Source organism: Sylvia atricapilla, chromosome 5, assembly GCF_009819655.1.
Source record: "Sylvia atricapilla isolate bSylAtr1 chromosome 5, bSylAtr1.pri, whole genome shotgun sequence".
Classification (NCBI taxonomy): domain Eukaryota; kingdom Metazoa; phylum Chordata; class Aves; order Passeriformes; family Sylviidae; genus Sylvia; species Sylvia atricapilla.
Genome location: NC_089144.1, coordinates 48,272,067 through 48,296,738, shown reverse-complemented (window position 1 = coordinate 48,296,738; position 24,672 = coordinate 48,272,067). Strand labels below are relative to the sequence as shown.

General features: G+C 48.9%; 1 protein-coding gene across 1 annotated transcript; it reads left to right on the top strand.

The window, feature by feature from the left end:
• The first annotated feature begins 772 nt into the window (after nt 1–772).
• ADA2 (adenosine deaminase 2) lies at nt 773–20,482 on the top strand. The gene is made up of 10 exons (XM_066319421.1): nt 773–899; nt 1,850–2,175; nt 4,428–4,650; nt 10,998–11,208; nt 13,625–13,752; nt 15,027–15,117; nt 15,418–15,526; nt 16,462–16,619; nt 17,448–17,650; nt 18,285–20,482. The coding sequence occupies exons 2-10, from the start codon at nt 1,863–1,865 to the stop codon at nt 18,391–18,393; spliced, it is 1,545 nt and encodes a 514-aa protein (XP_066175518.1). The 5' UTR covers nt 773–899; nt 1,850–1,862; the 3' UTR covers nt 18,394–20,482.
• The last annotated feature ends 4,190 nt before the right edge of the window (nt 20,483–24,672 follow it).

Below are 24,672 nucleotides of genomic sequence, written 5' to 3'. Positions count from 1 at the left end.
TTTTTTTATATATTTAAAACGATTACATTTTTGGACTAAATGAAACCAAATGGACTTTGTTCTCCCCTGGAAGCTATTTATGTAACATGTTTTAAGTGGTTTAAAACTCAGTCCGTTGAACTGTGTGAAATAAAACTGAAAATTTTAGCTGAAATTACTGTATTTGTTTTACTGTACTGTATTACTGTATTTTTTTAAATATGTCTATCCTGCCTTGCACCTGACTTGCTTCCCAGGCTGAAGCTTTATCCGTGTGTGTCTCAGGGCAGCTGGCTGAATTTACCTGCCTCACTCACAGAGAACGGGCAAGACCATTTAATTTCAAGGTACAATTCGCTCTTTCCTCAGCTGTAAAAGCATTAGCGAGCAGAGCTCGCAGTGTCGCTGGTATTAAAGGCCCTTTATCAGATTAGATATCCAAGTTTGTGAATATCCCTGGGACGCTGAGCCGAGTTTCGGAGTTTCCCCGCACCAGGAATGCGCGCCCGAGCGCTTCTCGCAGGATATTTAAAAGCTGAGTATGTGTGCCAGGGAAGGCGGGACGGCTGCACAGACAAACCCCCCCCGCCCTCGCTGTCAGGCAGCGACGGGTTAAAGAGTTTGGGGGGTTTTCCTGAGCGACTCTGCTCGTTGGTTTTTTTTTGGCAGCTCGGTTCCCTTCAGCCGCTGCCCCGGCGTCCGTGTCCCATTTTCTCATAACCTCCCCTGCCTCCTCCTCCTCCTTATATATTCATGAAGCCGGGGTGAAATAAAAGCTGGGCGGCAGCACAGGAAGAGGAACTCGGTGTGCCTGGCCCCGGGACGGACCCTGCTGTGCATCTTTATCCGTGCTGGGACACAGAACCGCTCCCCGCTCTCCCCAGCGTGAGCTCTGCATGCCAGCAGGAGGAGAGTTTACAGTAAGTCGGTCTCACCACGGATAAGATAACACTTTTCTTTGGGATGTTTCCTTTTCTAAGCTCAGAGCCAGGCCTGGTATGGGGCTGCTCTGTTTGCTGCCCAGCATACATTCCACCCCGGGACGTACTATAAAGGGGCTGAGATATATTCCTGGACCCACAGGCGGAAGAAGAGGCTGGAAGCACAAGACATGTGCACAAGCAGGGCCTTTCTATGTAATTCACAAAGGCTTATTTCAAAATATTGAGCCCTTCTCCAGCCTGTTTTGCTCTGGGGAGATTGGCATGGAGGGTGGTGTTGAAGGATTAGATTGCAGTTGTGCTTTTTGGGGGGAGGGAGAGTTCTCAGAGCTCACACATGCTTGTCTCCTGTGATCTTTTACTATTCCCATGGTCTCATTTCCATCCCCTTTCTTCTGGGATTGCAAAGAAAGGACACCCCTCTGTTACTGCAGAGGGAGCCTTGGGTTTTGCCCTTAAATTAACCCTTTGGGTAGCTGAAATGTACTAAAAGGGTGCAACAGGATCTTCTCTCAACCGGAGGGAATTGGGATCTGATGAGCTCAAGCCAAGTACCTTACTTGGACATTACCAGCAGAGCCATCACCTCAGTACCAGCACTCCTTGTTCAGTGAGGGCACCATCCAAGCTTGCAAAAGGCATCTTGATCCCACCAATCCCCCCTGCCAGGGCTGGACCTTTGCCTTACTGCGTGATGTGCTGCCACTCTGATCCAAGGAGCAATATCTCTTCACCCTACCCAGCCCTGCTGTGTGCAATCAGCAGCCATAAGGTGTGTGCTGATCCATTAGCCCTAAATTCAGGGGATGTTGGTACCAGTACTGAGCATCCCATTAACCCAATGGGCCAACAGCTTCATATCCCATTGCCCAGGTGCCACTTTCTGACCTCTGCTAATGCTTCAGTTTTTTTTTTTTTCCCTTATGAAGGTGCAGCTCTAAGATGAAGCCTCCATCTGGGCGAGGTATAAGGCTGGCATTCCTCCTCCTGAGTCTGCCTCCCCTCTGCCTTCCCAGCCCTCTCTGGAAGGACCGGGACTCCCTGATGCAGGAGGAAAAAGCCCGTCAGACAGGTGGCAACTTGGTGCTGAGCAGGCAGGAGCAGCAGCTCAGCACAAAGCTCGTAAATCTCAAGAAGAAGGAAGTGGAAACAGCCATAACTACAGGACAGTTTCCTCCAAGCATGCACTTCTTCCGGGCAAAAAGTCTCATTGATCAGAGCGCGGTGTTCAGCATCCTAAAGCGCATGCCAAAAGGTAGGCTTGGCTTAGGGAGTCTCATCTCACTCATCCTTTCTCATCTTTTGCTTTCTGAGCTGAGACAAAACACAGGATGTGGGAGACAAGCTTATGAGAGCTGTGAATTGCGCTCACTGGGTTCCAGGAAAAGCCCTGATTCCAAGCTCAGAGATGGGGTAGGGAGAGAGGAAGAGGGGGCTGGATTGGATGAATGCACATTTCCAGCAATTGTGGCATTTGGTTTAACTTACAATATGGATCCCTAAGTCTTTCAAGAGTGGAGAAGGGGCAGAGGAAGCAAAGACAACAAGAAATAACAAAGATCCTCATTTACTCAGCATGTTACAGCCAGGGACTCTCTTTTTCCCACATACACATCCCACAAACAGGTTACTAACCTTGTCTTATTCTGTATCTTAGCCAAAAGCGTTGCATTCCCCAAAAGGTGTTTCTGCAGTGGTTCTGTAGCAGACCTGGAAGTCTGCTGGAAAGTTTGGGGACACTAGGGGAAGAAGAGGACACCTCTAACACTGAAATCTTTTTCTTTGATTGTTGTGTACAAGTCAAAGCCTGTGTACTTCCAGTACTTAAAGTGAGATTATAAAAAGGAGAGAGAGCAACTTTTTACACAGGCAGGTAGTGACAGGACCAGGGGGATCAGTATTGAATGAAGAGAGGAGAGATTTAGATTACATAAAAGTCTTTTCTCAGAGGGTACTGAGGAAAAGTACCAGAGAAGTTGTGGCTGCCCTATCTCTGGAAGTGTTCACAGCCAGATTGGATGTGGCCCTGACCAATCTTCCCAACTTCTCCCTCCCAGTGTCTGCTGTGGGATGCAGATCCCAGCCTTGCAGCATCCAAATCCATTACTGTAAACAATTAGTATGTCAGAAACGTCATTATCCTTTCATGGCTGGATTGAACAGTCAGGAATTTAAAAGCACTCCCCTCTTTCACCTCCAGTATCATTGATACCAAGTGGGGGTGAAAACAAATAATAAACACTTTTCAATTTAGGTGATGTTAAAATGAGTTCTTAGAATCTCTGCAAGGGCTGTAAGCTTTTAGGGCCAAGATCACATCCTTGTAGCTGTTTGTGTAGGACTTGATAAGAGCCCCTGGGAATTCCTGTTGTTTCAAGCACTATTGTAATGTCTGTTGCTGCTCATGTAGGGAAGGAGGTGACATTGCCAGCCAGAGGAGGGTCAGACAGCTGCAGCATGCCCAGTCTGGTGCACCAGCTCTGCTGAGAGCAGCAACCACAGCTCCTCAGCATCTTTACAGCCTGACCCTTTCTAGTGGGAGGTCATAGACATGAGTCTATATTAGATTAGTTCACTATAAATTATAGTCTGGAACTTAATCTAATGTCAAATACATATCAGTCTTGTGTCTTGTTCCTCCTATTCGTGTTCTCCCTTTACCCCTAAGGGCATCAAAGCTATTTTGACTAAGAGGTCTCCCCTGGACTAATAAAATACATATCTAAGACTTCAGCTCTCACAGTATCTTCCCTTTACAAAGGTGAGGCTTAGTTCAAGCACCAGTAACACCAGGAATCTCTGGAAAAGGAGAGGTTTCAGCAAAATGAAATGATAGGGAAGGTGAGCAGACAGAGGATGCTTCCTGTGCCAGCAAGACTGGCAGTCGCCAACATACTGCACAATAACAGAGTGTCCCAGAGGCCCCTCGTGCTGGCCAGCAGCAGATGTACAATGTAAGGGAGCATGCTTTTGATAAGGCACAGAAGTAAATTGTACTTCTGCATCTGAGTGCAATTCCCCAGAGTGGTGTGGTCTGGGATTTTGGTGTATGCCAGAGCTCCAGAGAGCTGAAAGAAGAGACACAAAGATTGAAGCTGGGATCCAAACAGCTTAGGTACAGAGCTTAGCTTCAGGTGTGCTTCCGCCAGCAAGCCTTGTAAACCGTGCAACTTGTCTCCTGTGCAAGTTTATCTTTAAATCAGTGGGGCCTGAGCCAGCTCACAGCAAAGTCTGTCTGAAAGACCTTTAATAACTCGGAGCATTTTCCATCCCAGTGGAGAGGCAGAGCTCCCTATCGATTTCCCCCCTCCCTGTGCTCCCAGGGAGCTGTCACACTCTGCCTGCCCAGTGTCTGATGAGGAGGAGGCCACATCCTCCAGCCAGGAGCACTCATAGCCTTCTAGAAGCATTTCCAGACACCCCTGCATGGGTGAACACACCACTATCACATTAAACATTCATCCCAGCTGCTTGGGCTCATCGGGATGTCCTTGTCCCCCCCACCAGGTGCTGTGCTCCACCTGCACGACTTGGCCATGCTGAGCGCGGGCTGGCTGGTGTACAATGCCTCCTACCTGCCCGACTGCTATATCTGCTTCACCCCCGCGGGCTCCGTCCGCTTTCGCTTCTCCCGGCCCCGCCCTGTCCACCTGCCAGCCCAGTGCTCCCAGTGGCTGCTGCTGGAAACCTACCGGCGACAGCTGAGCGACGTGGCCGAGTTCGACAGAGGGTGAGTGAGGAGTCATGACGAGCCTTTTGGTGTCCCGTGGCAGCATCGGAGCTCTCTGGTTCAACTTTCCCCTTTGCTCCCTGCTCTGGAAGTGAGGAGCTCCATTTAGGGCCGTACACGTGGAAAAGCAAACAGCAGTGTAAGAGCTTGAAGGCTGCTGCATTAAGTAAGCCGGAGTCAGGGACAAGAAAACCTGATTTTTTTCTGTGCACACTCACTCTGGCCCTCTGTATAGACATGCTGAGGACAGTGGCTTAAGCAGATTTAAGAGACTGTGCCCAGCTCTCCCCAGCACCCAGGCTAAATGGGCTCTCAGTGTGGGACAGGACTGCGTGGTGCCTCATGCAAAAATTGGATGAGGAAAGCCAGGTAGCTGATGAACAGGCTCTCCCCAACCGCAGAAAAGCCCTTTGCAAAGTCATTGTTTTGATTCAGAGCAAGAAGTTGGGCAAACTGTTCATGTTAATTGCTAACTAGCAAAACCCCTCAAACTTCCCAAAATAAAACCCAACCCAACTCTCCCTCCAAACACCAAACTTGTTTTCTCAGAATGCCTTTGAAGCTCCACTGGCACCCATCACCTGGAAGCACTCATTCCCAACAGACCCCTCAGGCACCAGGAGCTGTGGCTCTCCCTCCTGGGCACTGTCTGAGCCAAGGAACCCCACAGACAGAACCCCTGCCTGGTTCGGGAGCTCTTTCCCCTCAAACACCCTCCTGCTAACAGAGCTTCTGTTAGCTCTATTGTATGCTCACACCTCAGCTGGCTCCCTAGGGCATCACTCACCCTCCTGCAGGAGCTCTTCTCCCTGCAGGCAGCTCCTGCCTTTACTGCTGGCAGCTTTTTATCAGGACCAGGCTGGTCTGAACCACCTGGCATTTATTCACTCACAGGTGGCTGGGAAGAGCCTGGCTCCCCCTCCAGCCAGTGGTGATGGGAACTCAGAATCCTGTCTCCCCATCCAGGGGCCATTGATCCCGGGACAAAGCCCTGCTGAAAAGGCCAAGAGGAAGCATGCAGTTCTGCCGTGGTGTGTGGGGGGCTGGAGAGAGCACACTAAATAATGCATGAAGTCAGACACTGAGCGATGAGGACAAAGGAAAATATTGAGTAGCCATCCATTCAGAGGGCACCGCTGTCCGTGGCGCTCCAGGGGCTGGGGTCTGCAGAAAAAAACAGTGGGTGTGGTGTCATGAATTGACAGACAGCATCGCCATGCCAACACACAAGGAGAGGGCTGGATTAAGGCAGTGCAGGTGACCCTAATTCCAGCATTTCCAAAGTGAAACTTGGTGGGTTTTACTGCAGTGCTCTTCAATGAGGTTGTGTGCTCTTAAATAGATCTTTTAAATCTTAGTGAGCTGCTGCCCTGTCCACGTGGAAGTTGTCAGGGAGGAAGGTCAGGTTGGGGAGCTGAGGAGCTTCCAGACTTGTGGCATGGCATTGCCTTCCCTCCCCAAAACCAGCAATGGGCAGGGCAGAGGGGTCTGTCTCTCCAGGACATCCACCCCCTCTTTTATGGAGATCCAGAAGCGAAGGAGAAAGTGATGCCACACCCTGGGCTCTTGACCTTTTATATCCTGAGGCTCAACTGACCTGACACGTGATAGACGAAGTAAGATCCAGTGAGAAGTCACTTATCTGTGTCTTCCAAAGAGAAGACTGGTTCCCCATTAGCTCCCTTCCATTTCTGCTGGGAGTGATGAGGAAGGAAAGATGACAGCACCAGCTCTCTTCAAACCACACCAGGAGACCCATAAATAATGAGCAAGGGATTAGATTTTGAAACAGCTTCACTTCCTTAAAGCCTAAGCAATTGCACTGGGCATTTAGAAGTGTCTCAGGAGCAACCCTTCATTGCACTTGTTTTTGGTTGTGTTTCCATGCCATGATGCCACTTCCTGGCAGAGGCTGAAGGGCAAGGCATCCTGTACACCCTGTCCACCTGGGTGACTGGGGCTGTGCACTGTATGGTTCCCTCTGTTCTTGTGTGAAAACATTTGTTTTCAGAGGCAGTACTGCCGCATGCCTCTTCTTTTGTATTTGTCTCATGGTGCTCAGTGGCCACAAGTCAGAGCAGGACTTCAGAGTGGCAGGCACTGCAAGGGGACACAAGACAGAGACTCGCTGCAAGGGGCCCCCCAAATGTGGAGGGGAAACTGAGGCAGGGGTCAACGAAGTGATTTTCCTCAGCAAACACGTGCCTGAGCCAAGAGCAAACTTAGATCTCACATCCTGGGTGCTGACTTATCCATTTGAGTATGCTGTCCTTCATTTCTTGCCCTTCTGTGCTCATCACCACAAAATCACAGAGCAGTCATTATGCATAATGTGCAAACACACCAACAACAGCCACACTGAGGCACTTCCCCTCCCTTTTCATCTAATCCCTGGGCACTAGTCTAGGGGTTAGGAATGTTTTTGGCCGTCTGGAAATAGGTCTCTAGCCAGGAATAGGCCCCAATCTGTTCTGCCTCTCAGTTTCTGGAAACTCTCCCAGTCTCTTGAACATGTGCATCCCAGGCTACCTCTCTCCTGCACTCCTTTTTGCCCTTGAGCACTGACAAGCTGAGAGAAAGCAGATGTCAGAGGAAAGAACGGATGGATAGTTGGGTGGTTTCAAGGAAGTGTCAAGGGAATATGGCAGCAGGGAAGGGCTCTCATGCAAGACAGGGTGGATCAGCAAATGTGAAGGAACAATGGAAATGTTTCTGAGAAGCTGAACCTCTTTCACTTTACAGCATTTCTGGCCAGGAAGGGGTGGAAGAAAGGGGAATCTGCATGATTTTTGCTGTTTGCATTTTTAGGTACATACACACGTGTGTGAGTGTGTGTGTTTTGGAAGGGACTCCTTTTGTTTGTTTCCCTCAAGAGAAGGTCTAATCATTCCTATTCAAAACACACATCTCATGGGCCAAGACCCTAGAGTATTGTGTTACTGGTAAGCTTCCAAAAGGATGCTTTTAGGAGAGCCAGGAGACCACGGGCCAAGGGACAGCAAAAGGAAAGGAATTTTGCTTTCATACTTAAAAGGAAAACCAATCCTCACTTATTTTCTTCACAATCAATTACGATACAGGAGAATGTCATTCCTTCCCTCAAGAAGCAACACAATGGCTGCCATCTCCAAAGCAAGAGCATGCCCTCAGATATTTAGGGAAGCAGCACTGACATTCAGGATATTTGTAAAACACCACCACCCACCCCCTACTCAGCAGCCCAAGGACTGAGGCCGTGCTCAGCAGAGCTCTCTATCACCAGGATGAAGTCATCTGTGAGGGAGCTGACACCACGGCCAAGGCTGCAGGGACAGCTCCCCTGGGTGCTGGTGGCTGCCCGGGCTCCCATCACCTTCCCCTCCGTGCCCTCTGCCTGCCTTATCTCACAGAAAAATAGGGCAGTGTGTGGGGAAAGAAAGAAATAAAAATCCACTACAGAAACAAAGCACTGCATTCCCTCTACAAGTCTCCCCTTGGGGAGAAGAAGAGGGGATGAGAGAGAGAGAGAAAGCGAATGAACCACATGTGACAGATGTTAGTCACACTATTTAATGCACCACTGGAAGACATTTAGATACTATGGTGAGGAGAGGGGCATAATTACCCATCAGGAACAGAAAAAGGAACAGGGAAAAGAATCCCTTTAAAAACAAGGCAACAAAACCTTTCACTTCTGTATTAGATAGCATGGGAAAGGGAAAAGGAAAAAAAAAAACAAAACCAGGAAAAGAGAAAGGAAAGCCACAGTTGAAAATAAATTATCCTTGGCTGGTCATTTTAGCTGTGCCCCTTTGGGGCATATGCATTGCAATAGCATTGTTCAGTGCGTACATGACATGACATGGAAGGCTATTTGTAGTCTGCACCTGATCACTGGTGAAGGCCCATTCCAGAAAAGAAGCAAAAAAAAAAAAAAAAAAAGCATTTATGAAGCTTTGCTCCATCTGCATGAGCTACTGATGGCAAAAGCCCCCAAACCCTTAGGAGATTATCTGGTTATCAAGGATGGATCACTATTATGCAATAAATCTTCAACAGTTGTAAGGATCAATAATCAGTCTCAAAGGGAAGGGGATTATAAAGAGAAGTACAATTTGATTTATGTGCTTTTAGGAGCAGGGTAGTGTGGGGATTTATTGCTGTTTCTAGCCCAAGAGCACAGGCTAAGTAAACAACCACGAGTTTGTACAGCCAGATTTAAAGGCAGGGAGCTGAGCCCTGCATGCGCTCATTGCTGGAGGAGCCGAATTCTCACAGGACGAGGGGAGAAAGTGGTGGGAGCCCGACTAACCAGCCATCCTTATCTGAAACGGAGCTGCCTGGAGCGGCGAGAACGGGCTTGCAAGGGCCTTTTGATCCACGGGGAGGTTCTTCCCTGAGCGCTCGCAGCGCCGGTGGGAACAGCCGCGCTCGGCTCCGGGCAGGTGCTCTCCGCTGTGCCCAGCTGGAGGGGACCACGAGGTAAAGGGGAAAAAAGTCTCTTTCCCCCCAGCTCTTCCCACACGAAACCTCCCTGCTGAGCAGCAGCACACCCTTTCTGCCGGCGGCTGCCCCACTCCGCAGCTCGGGCAGCTGGTTCAGTGCCTTCAGGATGCTCCTGGCTCCCGCATTCCTGGTTTCTAGGGTGTTGCCGCGGTGTCTCCCGCTGCTGCTGCTCCTCCTCGCCCCTTCCGTGGTCCAGCTCGGTCCTCTCTGGTTGCTTGGATTACTGAACAGTAGCTGGGGTTGCCCAGTGTCCTGTGGTAATGGCACCAAAGCCCCTATTGTAATGCATGGGAGGGCAGAGACCAAGTTGCTGTGGAAACCTTATCTTTGAATTTTTCTGACTGTTGAGCATTTAGAGTCTCATCCTTAGCACTAGAAGCATCTCTTTTATGCACAGGTTTTCATCTGAAATTATTCCTGGCAAAGAAATTAACAGAGTGAGGAAGAAATGAAACTACAGACCCTGGAAGAGAATCCTTAGAGGGTGAAACAGCAGGCAAATCCTGGGGGAACAGGCTCTGTTTTATGGGCAGGATGGAGGGATTCAAAAGGCATATCTGTCCAGGATGTCTCAGTTTATGAATTTGGACCAGACCACATTTTACATCGGTAGGGGGGCTGTGGGGGTTTAATTCCATCCACAGAAGTGTCCTGGATGAAGATAATAAGATCACAAATCAAAGCCACACCTCCCATATAAAAGAGCAGAGCACTGCACAAGGATGGGGGCCAAGATATCAAACAGGAAACACTAATAAAGATCAGTAGCTGTTATTGAGGGGAAACAATATTCTCAGATGAAAGCTGAAGCATGGCTGAAGGTATTTCTGTCTGAACCTGCTTAGCCCCTGACACAAGATAAGCACTGGGCCAGCAAGAAAACATCTGCAGATTTCTGTGATGGCTTCCATTTGTCCACCCAGCAATGAAGTTAATCACCCCTGCACTGCCATTTAGACTTTGCCCACTAGTAAGAGAAATTTATTACGAACTACTCTTCATGGTGGAAGAAGGAGGGCTGTTGCCAGAGACAAGACTTCAGGTGGGATGAAGCCTATCAGCTTGCCAGAGGATGGTGGTGTGGCACAGATGCCTGAACACAAACTGTCACCCACACCTAGATAATCTTGCAATTTACTGGCTCCCTTAAACTCTGCCTGATAAAACCACCTGCTGTCTCTCTGGATTTCTGAAAGAGGCTTCTATGCCAGCTGAGTGTATGGAGGAAATAAATACATTTCCATCACACTGAGGAAAAGCCAGGGCTGAGATTCTTATCAGTTGTTTCCCGGAAGTAGCTACCAGCAAGGCTGGCAGGGCATCAGGTTTGTTCTCACTGAAAAATGATTTCTGATTTAGAATTGTCTCCCTCTAGCATTTTTTTAGATGGCATATTTTGACAATACAAAGGTACCAGGACAACTTACAGGCTCAGCAAGCAGGTTGGTGGTGGCCCAGTTCATGGCGTCTCCTGTAAACTCAGTCTGCCTTTCAGGTGCTGAACAGGACAAGCATTGTCACATCTTCTGTGCGTTGAAGATTCTTGGGAAAACACATTGTCTGCAGGAAGAATGTGCATGCCTGCTTTCAGCTTTGGGATACCCTGGGTGGCAGAGTATAACTGATGTAAAAGCACCATACTTGCTTTTGTAATTCTGTTCCTTGAAAAAGGGAGGTTTTAAGCACCTACTCCTACTCTGCTTACAGCTCAACGTGTATCATACAGATTCTGTAATATACAGTAAATACAGGTGGCAGAAAAATTACCTGAATGCTTCCCAGTTGCACCAGTCACTGTTGTTCTGCTGTGCCAACAGGCTCTGTTTGCTCTTCTCATTCCTTCTCTCCTCCCTTTTCTATAGCTTGTTGAGAAACCTGACCCTGGTGACAGATGCCCCTGAGCTCGCCTACCCCTCTCGGGCTTCCATTTGGAAAAGATTTGAAGAAATCTTTCTCACTGCGTCTGGACTTATCTGCTATGCACCTGTGTTCAAGGCCTATTTCTACCAGGGGCTGCTGGAGCTCTATGAAGACAATATACAGTATATTGAGATAAGAGCTATCCTGCCTGCGGTACGTGGGGCTTGGCTTCTCTAACAGTCTTTTAAATCTGTATTTCTCCACAACTTTCCTCAAGCCCTATCTTGAATTTAGTTTTTGGATGTTTGCATACCTGCCCTTCTAAGGATGCTGGAAAACCTTGATCATATTCAAACGTCTTTCTTGGAGATTTGCATAGGCAAGGGGGTTGAAAGTGAGAGATTCTTTGTTCTTAATGGTTAAGGGAGATACCTGCTGTGACATAGGCACAAAATTACATTTCACAGTCAGACTGGAAGCTGTGTCAAAATCTTGCTCATTGGCAAAATGTAGCTCAGTTTTGTCTGCACCAGAATCACCCATTCTGTGGCAGCTTCTCTGAACAAATTTCCTGTCTTGAATAATGACTTATTCTGGAATAGTTGTATTATTTTAAATTCTCGGCTTATTTCAGAGCAATTACTCTGAATAGACGAGTCAATCAATTGGCAAAACACAACCTTCCACAATTTGCAGACAACCTAAAATTTTGGCAGTGTGTGTGAAGTATGAACAGCTCCCTTTCACTGCCATTAACACCAAAATCTGGTTAATGGTTCAGGCCTTTCCACCTGCGTGTCACCCAGAGCTGGTCAGATTGTCCTACAAACCCACTCTGCCCTAATGCCTCCGCAAGCACCAGCAGACTACACCACCCTAAAAGTGTTCCCACTTTCCCAGTGACAATTTTGTCACTGCAGACACACCTTTCCCATACAATTCTTCAGCCCAGCTCCATGCAGAGCTCCCTGGGGGTGGGAGTTCTGTCAGTCCATCATGCCTGAGAGGAGAAAGATGCATTGCAAAGGAGGAAGAAAAAAAAAGAAAAAAGAAAAAAAAAAAAAAAAAAAAAAAAAAGGATGTGGAGAAGTCCAGAGTTTACATGCATCTTACTTTGCTGAGGGTTGCCATAAGCCAGCTGCTCTGAATTCAGCCACCTGTCTTTGGAGTACCTGGAAAGAGAAAATAATATCAAAATATCAATGTCAACATGCCTGTGCTGTGAGGCAGTGCTGGCATCCCCTCAGACCACACAGGTTTCCAGGCCAAGAGCATCCACCAGGATACAAGTGCGTGGGCCTGACTGGAAAACAACCTGCCTTTACCATCAGCCCTTAGACATGGCTGTGAGTCCTTTTGAAGAGAGGCTTGGCAGGGAAGTTTTGCTTCCCATCCAGCTCCTAATGCTGTGGGAGCCTGCAGAGCCCTGGGGCTCCATGCTGTGAGCTCCAGGAAGGCCGGAGCTGGGCTGAGAGGGCAGGGAAATGCTTCCTGGGGAAAGTCAAGGTGAGCAGGGTGTGAGCAAGATGCTGGTGTGGCTGGAGATCCTCCACCATGCTCTGGCAGCAGCGCTGACGCTGCAAAAGCTCTCCTTGCAGCAAAGGCTGCCAGAAGCAGCCCCTGAGGTAAAGTAAATGAAAAACTGGGATTTAGTGCGAAACAGCAAACACTGTGGAAAAGCCCTCTAAGCCCAGCTGTGTTTGCAGATTCAGCTGTGTAAAGTCTCACATTCCCATGGGCTGCAGCTGGGGAAAATTCCCTCTGAGCATCTGCAGCTGCCCCATGGCCTGTTGGTGCCTGCAAGGGGGACACCACATTGTGGGGTAGGGGCTCTGCAAGGGGCAGCCTTGCAAGGGACAGCAGCAGAGAGGAAGTTAGGGGGTGAAGTGGAGCAGCTGAAAGCTGGAAGAGAAAGGTGACAGAGAAAAAAATGGTGAGAAGGGTGAGAGGAGAACTGATGGAGTGCTGCTGTCTGTGAGCAGCTTCAGGCAGGGCCTTTGTGGAATAGTATCAATGAGGCATTCAGGGTCTCCACCCCTGCTGAAATCTGGTAGTGAGGAACATCCAGAGCAAGCTGATGAGACAGAGCATGCTAAAAGGATTATTTTTCCCATTTTGCAGCCAGAGACCTGGGAAAGCATGGCAAGACTAGCTGACTGACTCAAGGTCAGGAGGCAAACCTCTGGCAGAGGGGAGCAGAAGCCCAGCTCAGCTGGTGGCTTATGGAGCTCAGCCATCGCATGCCTTGGGGCTGCCTGGGCTGACAGACTGCCACTGCAAGGCACAGAGCATGTGTGAACTGCCAGACAGCTGGACAAAATGCTCCAGCATTGGATACAGACGGGAGTAAGGGGTCACGGTCTCCTCTGGGTTCTCAAGGGCGTTTGCTTGCCATGCCTGAACACGGAGAAACTTGTATCACACAGGAGGGAGGAAACCCACTCCTTGGCTCTTGCCAGCTGGTAAAGGCTTGAAGAAGAGAGTGTTCTGCACAGATTTCACTGCTTTTGTTTTCCTGCCCTGTTATCAGCACCCTGCTTCTCCCAAGGCTTTTGTCACTTCATTTCTCCCACGTCCCGGTAAAATGCCCCTTGTAACCACTGCTCCTCACACGCTTTCCATGCTGCAGGTGTATGAGCTGGATGGCACCCGGCACAATAAATCATGGTCTGTGGCAACCTACCAGGAGGTGACCAGGCAGTTCGTGAAGGAGCACCCAGACTTTGTTGGAGTCAAGGTTATATTTGCAGCGCACAGGTAGAGCCTGAGCAGGGCTGAGAGCGGCCGCGCTGTGTCGGAGGTGGGCAGAGGGCTGGGAAAAATAATGCTGAGCTGGAGCACCAGAGTTGCAATGTCCACATGGATTGTTAGAGCCGGGGTGTTGGCTCCTGAAGCATTCCCTGGCGTGCATAAAAGGCTGAGGGTGAGAACTCATCTAGGAAAGTCTGCCTACATGTGAAGCAAGTGGGGCAGACTCAGAGGAGTGTCCATGAGCCCTGGAAGCTGGAATGAGCCAGGCAGGGCTCTGTGTGTGCGTGTCCAAGCTGTCCCTGCTCTCCTCCTCCCTGCAGAGACTGAGGCAGTGACAGCAGTGCCCCACTTTGGGCACTGGGAGTGGCAGAGGTCCCAGTGGGACTCTGCACATGCCGCTCCCGAGCAGCCTGTGTACGGTATGTCCGTGCTGCTGCCCAGGCACAAGGCTGCTCTCCAAGTCAGCCAGATGCCATGGAGTCATGTGAGGTGATCCTCAGCAAGTGGAGCAGACCACTCGGCAGCGCTTTACTCCTTCTGGTTTGGCACAATGCCCTCTCCATCTCAGAGCTGGCTTGCCTCTCTGGCCAGCTTGAGTATGGACACAGTCTGCAAAATGCACCCAGAAGCTGAAGTCTGACAGGGCTGGAAGAAACCTAAATGTAAAATTGTCTTGAAATGCAGTTACTGCCTCACCTATCGAGAGGATGTGTGTGCATACATGTGCGCATAACCAGTTTCCCCTGTGCTTCGGCCCATATCAGTTTGGAGCTGTGGCACTCCCACATGACCCCTCCCTTACCTGCTCCCTGCTTTTGACTGTAGGTGTCACATTGCTCACCATCTTCCACCTGGTGTGACAAGGAGTCACGTGTAGGCTGAAAGAAATCAAAATGTAAAACTCTCTTAAAATGCAGTTACTGCCTCATCTCCCAACAAAACAGCCAGGAGGAAAGAAAAAACTTAATTAAACATTTTCTCTCCACACTGTTGTGTTCCCTTCCCTGCTTGGTAAATGGGAAAGCCAGTGAGTTAGACAAGCATGCCTCAACTCAAGTGACAGCAGGATCTAGCCAGGCATTTCCTGGTCAGTCATGGGTTTCCTTTCATAATACCAATTTTCTACTGCTGTTCCTCTAGAGACCCAAAGCTGGTTGTCAGATTCAGAGCAACTTGCATTTTGGAAATACCCCTGGGGGCCCTATTTCTCAACTCAAACCCCGAGAAGGCAGGCCCATGGGAGTCAGCTTCTGCAGTGCTTTCTCTCTCTTGCTCTCTAGGATGCTGAATGTTTCCCAGATTAAAGAAGACATCCTCACTGCCATGGCACTCAGAGCCCGCTTCCCAGACACCCTGGCAGGCTTCGACCTGGTAACTGTATCTCTTCTGGGGCTTCACATTAACCCCTAGTGATACAACCACAAATATACCATGACATATGTTGTATACCAGAGCCAGAACCTCGGCTGCTGTACTGAAATCAGTGTTAATGAATTGCAAATCCTCCAGCTAAGGATTTTGTTCAGGATAATTGACAAAATCCCCTGAAAGAATCAGCTCCCTACCCCACAGCATTGTAATTTCAGCACAGCTGGCACCTCATTTATATAGAACTGTAAGTCCCATCATCTTCCCAAGCATGTTCAAAAATACCTTTCTTCTTTCTCCCAGGTTGGTGATGAGGATGAAGGTCATTCTTTATGGGACCTGAAGGATGCCCTGACCATCCCATATTCCATGGGGGTCAACTTGCCGTACTTCTTCCATGCCGGGGAGACTGGTGAGCATGAGGGCTCAGGGCTTGTTACTGCTTGCAGAGGCAAGACTGAAATCTTGCAAAGAGCAGAAGCAGCAAGCCTGGCTTGACTGCTGGCTGTACCAAGAGGATGTGTGTGTATATATGCGCACACAAAAAGTTTCCCCCGTGTTTCTCCCCGTATCAGTTTAGAGCTGTGGCATTCCCACAGGACCCTTCCCTTACCTGCTCTCTGCTTTTGACATTTCTCAGCATCTTTGACCTGGTGTGACAAGGAGTCCCATGTAAGGGTTATTGCTGGCCATTTCTCCCTTGGAACAGCACTCACTCCCCATCCACAACAGCAGCAGAGCCCCTCAACCATCATTTTACATTTTAAGATGAAATGATGTTTGAGCCAGACTCGAGTCTTAACTGAACAGGCTCATTCAAAGTAACTGATGTACCCTTCATTGCTGGGGCAGTGTATTATTATTGGCAATATATTATTTAGTCTGTATTGGTGGGGTTTATCCTTACCACGAGAGTCAGGTCTAACTTGTGCCTTATGTGTTGCATGTTGCCATGTACAGAAACAGTGTGGTTACCCTGGGCTCCCTTTATAGTCACAGGAAGGAGCAAGCACTTCTAAGCCACCATACATCTCCTTCTAATGCACAGGCTACTCCCCAATAATTGTTACTTCTCTCCATTGACAATTATCGGAGTCTAGCATAATTAGCTCAGCTGCAAGAGCAATACTGTAAACACTGAAAGCCAGGTGAGATGAGTGGGATCTACCCCTATGTCGGGCAATATCCTGGGCAGATTCAGATCCCTGTTTCACTGAAAATGCAAGTGGAAACTGAGCATGAACAACCCTCTCACCTCACAACTGGGACATCTATTAACAAAATTACCTAGCAGTTTGAGCAGCTTTATTTCCTCACAGCACTGCAGTGATTGTTGTGTCTGCTCAGACTGGCAGGGCACCTCTGTAGACAATAATGTGCTGGACGCATTGCTACTGAATACCAGCAGGATTGGCCATGGACTTGCTCTCATTAAACACCCAGTAGCCAAAGGTTTGTCTCTGAAGAGGGATATTCCTGTAGAAGTCTGTCCCATCTCCAACCAGGTATGTTGTTAAAAGCTTAGGTCTTGTGGCTGGGTCACTGGAAAGGTTTTTACCATAGCTGTGAGGGTCAGCTGGGGGAAGCACCTACAAGTTTTGATGCACACAGGCTGGCTTAGTTTCCTTTGCACCACCTGACACTGCAGTTTGCTACGCAGGCATACATTGAGAATATATATATAAGGCTTGCAATGCCAGTCAGCAAAAAAATAATTTAAATTCCTATCCAGAGGAACTTGAGGAAGCAATAATCCCTAGTGGAGATGAGGCCCAGAGCCACAGACGTGTCTTAAGAGATGGAGGGCCAGGAGGGTGAGAAGCTGGGATTGTAACTGGAAGTCCTTTGTCTTGCAGAATTCATAACCAGTGGGAACTCTTGTGCAGCCCATTAGTGTGGTGCCATTGTCCCCTGGGTGCAGCAAAAAGGATACTTTGGGTGGAGATTTACTGGTGTGAGCCTTAAGGGACAGAACCCTTAACACCAGCTCCACTCAAGCTAAACGTGCAACCAAATGTGCACGTTTACAGCAAATGTGCAACCAAAAGACTGTTCCTGAATTGCTCACAGTCAAATCGTTCTAAACAAGCTCAAGTTAGTCATGTCACTGGCCTTGATAAAAGTGATTTATTTAAGAAATTAATTTCCTTCTCCCAGGCAGTGGAGACAAGCTGGTTTCTCCTGCAGCAGTTCAGAGCAGAAAACATTCTGAACAGTCCTCTGGAGCCTGTCCCTCCCTGACCTGCTGTCACAGGCAGCCCTGGCAGGTGTCAGTGGGACACAGCTGCAGCAATAACCTGGCCTGGTGCTGTCTCCCACTCTTCCCCACCCAGGTCCTGCTGCTGGTAGCTGACTTGAGGAGTCACCCTGCAGCTGACCTCATGGCTGAGGGGCACCCCATTGTGATCAGCCCTGATGATCCCCCAGTCTTTGGGGCAAAGGGAGTCTCTTATGACTTCTACGAGGTGTTCATGGCCATCGGAGGGATGAACGCTGACCTGAGGACCCTAAAACAACTTGCACTCAACTCCATAAAGTAAGTTCATCACCTCTCTCACCTTGTCATGGTAATCATAAGGAGACTATCAGCCTGCCCCCCTTGCTTGCATTTGGGGTTTGGCTGTGGAGTCTCCTCTGCCACGAGCTGGGCTTCTGTTAATCCAAAATCTCCTCTGTGTCTCGTCCAAAGGCAGGACACAGGGACCCCACAGGCTCCTCTGCCTGTGCTCTCAAGTGCCTTTCTCTGACTCCATGCCTTCAGTGTATTCCTCCTTTTCCATCCTTTGTGTACTTGCCTCCACCACCTGCTTCTGGGTTTGGGAGAAATCGTGTGTCTTTGTATCACTTTTCAATTTCTGCCAAAATTTGACTTGCTGCAGTGTTTGCCATGACTCATCTGGGAAGCACAGGAAAACAATAGCATTTAACTAACCCATTTTCTATTAACTGGACAGTTCTGAATGTCCAAAAATGGTTTGGATACGATGCCCAGGGTCTTCCTACACATTCCTCAGCTCCTGCCTGTTTTATACTGTGTTACTCTGTGTGGTGCAGGCATGTCCTGCAAGGGTTAATCTCTTGCTGCCTCCTGCCTTTTTATTTCGGTGCTGCTCTTGAAATAGCTGCCCCCTTGTCTTCTGCCCTGATACTGCTTTTCCTCCTCCCCACAGATACAGTGCCATGCTACCGGATGAGAAAGCCAAGGCCAAGGAGGTCTGGCAGAAAAAATGGGACCAATTTGTGGCTGACCTCTCTGATGGCTTTCCAAGGGAGCTGTAGAGAGGACGAGACTCATCTCAGAAGGCATTTGGCAAGCTGGAGTGAGCCAGACTGATTGCTAAGAGGGAGACTGCATCCTCCATGTGATCTGAGCAGATGAATGGATGTCAAAGTCTCACCTGGCACTGGGTGACTCTGCTAAGCCAGGCTTAATGGCTTCTTAAACCTAAAAAGGAGCTGTACTGTCCTGTGAAACTCATGGACTGGAGATAAAAGGGTGCAGTGAGCCTTTAGAGCAACCACAAGAAACAGCCCTGCTCAAAAGAGTCAAAACAATTAAAAATTGCCAATAACCAAATCCTAGCATCCTTATTCAGGAAAAAAATGCTTTCCAATTAGAGCCAGCAGGAGATTGCCAACATGAGGATCTCTGACTTTTGGCTTATCATTACAAAATGCAGACCTTGTCCGGAAACAGCTAAGACAAACATCCAACCATTTGGGCCACTGACCTTCAAGAGAGCAAGGACTGAAAATTACTCTTGTTATGTTTAACCCTGGGCCTGCTGCCAAAATAGCACTGCTAGGTCGAAGAACCAGTCATAGGTCTGATGTCTGCTATTTCAGGACCTACCATGGCTGGAAACAAGCTGGTGGGACTTGCTCCCAGAACATTAAAGCCTGGTTGCACAGTGATCATAAAGCCAGAAGAGAGGTGCCTCAGTTGCCAGCAGTTTTTTTACTACAAGCTCTTTTCCTGTCCTCTGGTGAAAAGGAAGACAAAACACATTTCAGGTTAAGTCAAAAACATCCTGGTTTCCCAGACCCAGCTTGATTAAAACTATCCCCCTGCACAAGGCCGTGTTAACACAGACATTTATAGGAAATAGCTTTTGGTTACAGGGAGTTCCACTACCAGCCTTTGTTGCTGAACTCATCATGCAAATGTGGCTTTATTCAGCCTGTCAGAAAGGTTTTCACCTTGGTAGAGAACTGCTGTAGATATCCACAGGGCTCATTTGGACCTCTGTGGTTTCCAGCTCCTTGGAAAAAAAAAAAACAAAAAACAAACAAAAGAAATAGTCCCTTGACAAGCTGATTCCCTGTCTTAACATCAAAAATATCAGGAGGAGAACTAGTTGCAGGGAGACACAAAATAAAAAATAAAAAAAAAAAAAAAAAAAAAAAAGAAAAAAAAAAAGGAAAAAGACATCTTAATCAGGTTGGTAAATAAAATCAGAAAAATCTTTCAGCACACATATGCCAAGCATACAGCCAGGATCAAAGAACATCTTTCTCTGACTTCAGTACAATCATGCTGGTTTGCATCAGTCAAGGGAGAATTGACAAAAGTTCCTACTGAAAGACGTCTCCCTCTCTGAACCACAGACTTGCAGAGGCTGTTTTTTCCTAATCTGACCAGCCTGGGCCAATTGGCTCTCTTTATGCTTTCTGTTAATTGTCTCAAGCTGCCTGGCCATAGTGTTTATTTCCACTGACCTTGGTTGGAACACCTTAGCAGGAGGCAAACACACTTATTACAGAAGTGGATCAAGCTGTGCAGCCTGTGTGCTCTGTGTTAAACTGCCCATAGTTCACAGGCTGCAGCTTCATCCCTGGTTATCCCAGAGAAAATAAAAACCAACCAAACCAAACATCATGGAAACACAAATAAATGCAAACCCCATCACGGAACACAAATAAAATCACAACAGGCCATAGGTGTGTGCATTGCAGAAGGCAGCAACACAAACCACAGAAATGCAAAAGTGAGAACCCAGTCAGACCCCTCGCTAACTGGAGGGGTTTGAAGTGCCTCACACCCCCAGACCTTTTCAGCCACAGCTACCTCTACTCCAGCCTCCAGCTCTCTCTGCCAACACCCCCAACATTTTTCTCTGAAGCATCCTGGTGCTTTTTTGCAGACTGACCTCTCCTGGGCCTCGATGCAGGTTTGGTCCTGGGAGGAGTTTTGTACTGGAGGAGCAGCCAGAGCAGAGCCACCCTCGCTCCTGCTCCATGGGCGTTGCATACAGAGCTCAGACTAAAGCCCCCATGGGACGCTTTGGCCATAGCCAGGTTATAAATGCTGACTTGGGAAGTGCCTTACTTGTAATGCTGCTGAGGAGAACCACTGCTAACTAGCGAGCCAAAGCCCCATCCCTCTCAGCAAGCTGATCTTTCAGCATTGCTATATGTGGATGGATGAGGATCTTTATTTGCCTTGAGTTGATTCTCCCTTAAATAAGCCTCTTTGCTGCCAAGGTGAAGCTAATCATTACAGAGCCTTTGTGGGAGGAGCTGAGCTCCTCAACACACAGGTTGACCCATGCCCCTTCCTTTTCTACCATAGCAGAAAGCTTTCAGCTCTTCCTGCATGCTGTCCCTTGAGGTCCTGAACCACTTTTTGGTTACCTGTAGTCCTCCTTTCTCCTCATTACCTGCAGTAGTTGCTGAGCTAGATCTTCCATTTGCCAAATGCTTGCTGGAACCAGTTTACGTGCTGTGTCCAGTTTGTTCTTGCTTTCCTAGGACAAGCCTGTAGTGCACGTGGCCATTTATTTACTTCACAACTGTGCCGTGATGGGGCCAAGTGCTGGGAGCCACCAATGTGTGATGCTGTCCAGGATTACAGCAGAATCAGGCTTCTGCAGAAATCACAGGGGGTTAAAATGGCACAGGTCTGATGCAGCCCTCAAAAGGGCGAGTGTGACACAATGAGGGCCAGCCTGCCTTGCTGCTGGTCAACTGCTCTTCCTTACTCAGGAGAAAGGTGTAAATTGAGAGGCTGCATCCCCACCTCTCTAACTCCAAGTGTGCAAAAAAAGCAGGAATTTAGGCTGGATCACAGCAGTTATAAAAGACCAATCCATTCAGCTCCAAAGCTTTGGGTAAATTTGACTGCAGGGCTTCACTGAGACTCGGCTTTTAGCAGCAATAATCCAAGGGTTTTGCTGCCAGTCTATTCTCTTCTCCCCAGTACCTTGGCTCCCTGCTCGCATTTGTTGGCGAGTACATCACAGATAACGCTCTCTTGCTTGTCTCTTTCAGAACATAGGCTATAATTAAATTTTAAAACCTGTCTTAATTGTAAGGGTTATTTTTTCTGTTGTTGTTCTTCTTCTTCTTTCTGTCACCCTTTTAAAAACACCAGGGGATACCCAGATTTGGCGGGAGGTTTTAATCTGGAACGTGCAGTGGAGGGGGTTGTCTCCATCACTCAGCCTAGAGTGATCAGGGAATCTGGAATGCCTTCACAGCAGGCTGCAAAGGGCAATTTGATCTGTGGATCTAACGCAGTGTTAATCACCTGGGCAAAACACCTCACAGGACCCCTGTTCCCCCTTCCCCAAGGCCCACAGTAGCTGCATACAGTTCAGGGCTGTGTTTTGATACAGAGACCACCTGAGAGACAGGATTTCCTCGTGCTGCCTCTCCTCCCACTACAGTTTTGCACCATCTCTGCGGTGGTTACAGCATGGGAAAGTAAAGGAATGACTGAAGGCCATTTAACTTCCTTTTAGCATGATTTTAGGAAGGGAATAGACGGAAACAAAGAGAAGACTAAATGATCAGCCTATTCTTTTCAAATAAGGAGAATTCTTTTCAAAGAATTGCCTTGTGGAGCACCAGGTACAACGTGAGGCGCTTTGCCCAAAGTACTGGTGGTGGGCATGGAAAGAAAGTGCCAGCTTGAGAGAGTTTCAATATCTGAGGTGAGAGAGGAGGAGGCAGCCTCGAGGGTGGTGAGAGATTGAGTAGAGCAGACATAAGAGGCAAAAAGACCTGCTTCAGTCGCCATCCAGACTCGGGAGCAAGCAAGGAGAGTAGAAAATTCATGGAAGTTTCTATTACAGTTACTTCAAGCAGCCACAGCAATACCTTTATGCCTGTTATCTCCCTCATCTGTCACTCCCTGTGGTCCCTTCAGGTTCAATTTGTTTAAATGGGAGGTGGATGGAGCTTTGTCTGCAGCACAAGTGTTTGCTGCAGAGCATCTTAGACTGCCTTTGGGGCAATTTAGAGGATGAAATGTTTGCCTCCTGGTCACTCACCGCCAGCAAATGGCTGATCCAGCACTAGTGGCTGCTGTCAAAAATCATGCCAATAAAAACAGAGAAGCAAAGTAAGTGGTTGAAGACAAAGCTTGGCCCAAGCAAGCAGCTGGATCTGTCTGTCATGTGAGCCTCCATCACTGCAGTGGGACTATGCAGGTGCCAGATGCTAAGCAGAGCCCTCTGGCCATAAAACACAGAGCTGCAGATGCATTTTCCACCAACTCCAAATGACCAGCCTGCTTCAGGTATTCTTCCTATAAAAGTCTCTGAATTAGCCTCTTCACAGGTAGCAGAAGGACATTTCTTTGGTCAGAAACCTGTAGCTCTAATTGGCTCAGTCCTTAATTCCTTTCTTTCCAGGCTTGCAGCAGTTGCAATCACAGCAGGTCTATCAAATGTTTTCTGTGCACTAAGGGACAGGCAGGTGAAGGGTCTGGCTCTCAATTCTCCTGGCTTGTCATTTTTATCAGCCTGTGTCCTCCCCCTTGGTCATTACAGGATAAGAAAGGCATTTTACTGTATTTTCTCAACCTTTAGCTTGTCCATCATTCCATGAGCAGGCTGCAGCATGGGAAGAGGAGAGATAAACTGTGGGGGGAGAGCTGGTTCAGGCCATTAGAACCTCGGCAGTGAGAAACGAGATGGAAGGTAAGGCAGCTTTCGACGGGGATGTGAGAAGGTCAGGAAAAGAAGAGGGAGGTGATGACAGGGCTGTGAGTCCAGTGAAAACAGAGCTGCAAAGTTTACACAGAGACCCACGGGGGAAGGCTGTGGGCAGCTGCTTGTTTTGCTTGTCTTCATAGTGACCTATGAAAGGGGGTGGGAGACCCATCCAAGCACGGTGTGGACAGGGGAAGAAGAGGGAGTCCCCTGTGGGTGGTGTGAGAAGGGCAGACAGACCATCCCAGGGGGTATTTGGGGTAGGGCTGTGGCCAGATGTGCCTGCAGAGGAAATCACGGCGTCCCTCCACGTACAGCTTGCGGAGTCAGAAAAATTCCCAAAGCTTGAAGGGAAAAAGACACAACCGAGCAGTCAGCACAGGAATGATGGGCTAAATAAAACCTGCCTGCGGCTGCTGGGAGGGCTGGGGCTTGACAGCCTTGCCGCTGCCGGTCCCCGCTGCCCGGCTCAGCCTGTGCCCGGCCGCTGGCCAAAACCCCCCGTGCCGGTTTAAAAATAATCGTTCCAGCCTGTTGGGACAGCCTTCCTTGGAAAAATGAGCCCGGCAGCGCTGGCAGCCCGCAGGGGCGAAGCGCACGCAGGCTTTGGGGACGCCTCTCCAGCAGCGGATCCCGGCAGAGCCCCTCTGGGAGCAGAACAAGGCGTTCCCTCCCTCCGGCCAGAGCCGCATCCCCGCCCGCATCCCGAGCCCCGAGCCCCCCGAGAGCTGCGGGCCGTGGAGCGGGAGCGCCTCCCGCAGGGATGAGCCGGGATTACAACCCACATCGGGGGGGATAAACCCCCTAACCCAAAAACCCCCATCCTCAAAATTTTCAGCCCCCAAATCTCCAACCCCAAAAACCTGCTTCTTCCCCCCCCGCCAAAAAACACCCCACCCTCAAAACCCTCCAGCCCCAAAACCCCCACCCCCAAAGCCTTCACCCCAAAAACCCTCCAGCCCCAAAAACCCCACCCCCAAAAACCTCACAGCCCCAAAACACCCCCAAAACCCACCCCAGCCCTAAAAACCCCAGCCCCTACCCCAAACCTGCCCCCCCCAACTCCTGGATGTTTAATGCACTAAACTTTTTGTTAGCAATGAAGTCCTTTCTGGATGTCTCTCCCAGCTCTTTTGCAAGCCTTGGAAACGAGAAGAAAGGGGCAAAAGTATCCCTACACTTAAAATAGGAGGGACTGACAGACCCCCACAAAGCAGCTCAGTCCAGAGGCACCAAAACCAGCAACCAAAACAGCCCGTCTAACCTGCAAGGGGCTGTGTCATTAAAAGCCCATAAATCCATGTTAGCAAATACCCTAAGCAGAAATCACAGCAAATCAATCACATGTTCACTCTGCCAGCAGGGTGGACGGGCGAGGAGCACCCGAGACAAGGCTCCTGTGTTTGTCATTAATTTCAGAAAGTCTTCGCCTCTCTCAATGACTATTTTTCATCTACAACCAGGGCTGGAGGCCTCTGGTTTGTACGCAGTTGAGAAGGCACACTTCAGAGCAGCTCTAGCTGCCTTCCTTGTGCTGGTGGGAGAAGGTTTGAAGCCCAGTTCTTCAGGAAGCTAAATATTTTCAGTAATCTCTCCAAGGCCAGCATAAATTTTGCCAGAG

What these genes read in the sequence shown, in the direction of transcription:
- ADA2 (XM_066319421.1), top strand. Translation starts at nt 1,863, where the DNA reads ATGAAGCCTCCATCTGGGCGAGGTATAAGGCTGGCATTCCTCCTCCTG. An exon ending in GTGGCCGAGTTCGACAGAGG is followed by an intron (nt 4,651 to 10,997) that starts GTGAGTGAGGAG and finishes CCTTTTCTATAG; the next exon opens with CTTGTTGAGAAACCTGACCC. An exon ending in GTTATATTTGCAGCGCACAG is followed by an intron (nt 13,753 to 15,026) that starts GTAGAGCCTGAG and finishes CTTGCTCTCTAG; the next exon opens with GATGCTGAATGTTTCCCAGA.